At 35.9% G+C, this 1929-nt stretch overlaps 1 protein-coding gene across 1 annotated transcript; it reads left to right on the forward strand.

Annotated features, from left to right (window-relative positions):
* Positions 1–811: 811 nt before the first annotated feature.
* LOC132624455 (uncharacterized) lies at positions 812–1546 on the forward strand. Its single transcript, XM_060339235.1, has one exon. The coding sequence runs from the start codon at positions 812–814 to the stop codon at positions 1544–1546; it is 735 nt and encodes a 244-aa protein (XP_060195218.1).
* The last annotated feature ends 383 nt before the right edge of the window (positions 1547–1929 follow it).

Genomic DNA, 1929 nt, shown 5'->3' on the forward strand with positions numbered 1-1929 from the left:
CATGTTTTATAGTACAAATTTTTCACTGAATATCGGTAGGAAAATGCTCTATTTCTAGTAGTGATCGACTAGGTTTATATCTTTATTATAGTAGATTATCTCTTTTAACTTATTACTTTAAAGCAAATAATAATTTGTGTTTTTACCCCAATTAATGGTATATGTTTTTTATTTTTATTTTTAATAATTAATCTGAAGTATCGAGATATGTGCCTAAAATTTTGTTACGTAATTAATCTGAAGTATTGAAATTGTAGGAATTAATGGAGAAAACGATGATGATGAACAGAGAAGACATCGATGATGATGTCGATGATGAAGAACATCGATGATGTCGATGATGAAGAACAGCCGTGTTCAAAAGAAAATTAATGGGCTGTTGTGATATGAAATGGGCTGCTACAATTAATGGGCTGTTGTAGTGATTTGGTGTATTGGGTTGTTTAAACTATGGGCTCAACATTCAGCAGACCAAAGATATGGCCCAATACCTTGATAAATAAATATTACCCATGTAATAAATTAATCTTGTTGAACAAGAACAAGTCACTATCAAATTTACATAGAAAGGAATCAAAGTTAGTTAAGAAGTAGCCAATAGGACTTAGACAAAATTGTATAGGAATTAAACTTTACTTTTATTCTTATTTAGGATACATGTACAAATAGGTGCCCCTTCTTTTGAGGAATACACACAGAAGTTTCAAATCATCTTCCATTACATTTTGTACATGGTATCAGAGCAGTAAGCTCGATCCATTCTAAATATCAACATAGATCATATTTTCTGTCTCTTCTTCTGTGAAGACAAATGCCTCAATCACCACTAACTGTTGCTGAAGCAAGCAGCACTGAAAAAGCAGTCACATATGATGCCAATCACCCTTACCATCTCAATAATTCAGATTCACCAGGAATGACACTAGTTAATAGTGTGTTTGATGGTAGAGGATACCCAGGATGGAGGAGATCTATCCTCTTATCTCTCTCAGCCAAGAAGAAGCTTGGTTTCATCAATGGAACTTGTAAATCTCCAGATCTGAACTCTGGAGAATATGAACAATGGTCATGCGTCAATGATATGGTCATTACTTGGATCACAAATGCATTGACAAAAGACATTGCAGACAGTGTTATACACTCTAAGACAGCACAGGAATTGTGGGAAAGTCTAGAGCAAAGGTTTGGGAGGTCAAATGGTGCTAAACTCTATCACTTACAAAAAGAAATAACAAGTCTGGTTCAAGGTAATGATGATGTTGCTAAGTATTTCACCAAACTCAAGAAATTATGGGATGAATTAGATGTTATTCATGTCATTGTATGCTGCTCAGGTCCTTGTGTATGTGAGGGTAAAGCAAAACTAACAAAATCTCTGCAGGATCAAAGACTAATTCAGTTTTTGATGGGATTAAATGACATTTATACACAGGCAAGAGGGAATATTCTGATGATGAATCCCTTGCCTAGTATGGATCTTGCATACTCACTACTTTTGCAAGATGAGAACCAGAGAGAAGTGTATGCAAATGCACTCAACATCTGATTCTGCATCTTTTATGGCTGCTGGATTAAGTCAACAACCCCATGCTCAGTTGCTTACTGAGTTTGCAGCTTTCATGGCATCAGGGAATGGGAAACATGTTCAGAAATTCAAGAACAATTCATTCAAAGGAGGAAACACATCACAGAGGTTTAACAATTCTGCTCAGAGGTTTGTTAAACCACAACAAAGGTTTAAAGGAAAGAAGAAGTATAACCCAAATGTTAACTGCACCTATTGTGGAAAAACAGGACACACACAGGATGATTGTTACAGGTTGCATGGTTTCCCACCTGATTTTGAGTTCACTAACTCCAAAGACTATCAAGGGACAATCAAGGCAAATGCAGCAGTGACACATGAGGAGGAAGAAAGCATGGGTGGAT

This window comes from Lycium barbarum, chromosome 2, assembly GCF_019175385.1.
Source record: "Lycium barbarum isolate Lr01 chromosome 2, ASM1917538v2, whole genome shotgun sequence".
NCBI classification, from domain to species: domain Eukaryota; kingdom Viridiplantae; phylum Streptophyta; class Magnoliopsida; order Solanales; family Solanaceae; genus Lycium; species Lycium barbarum.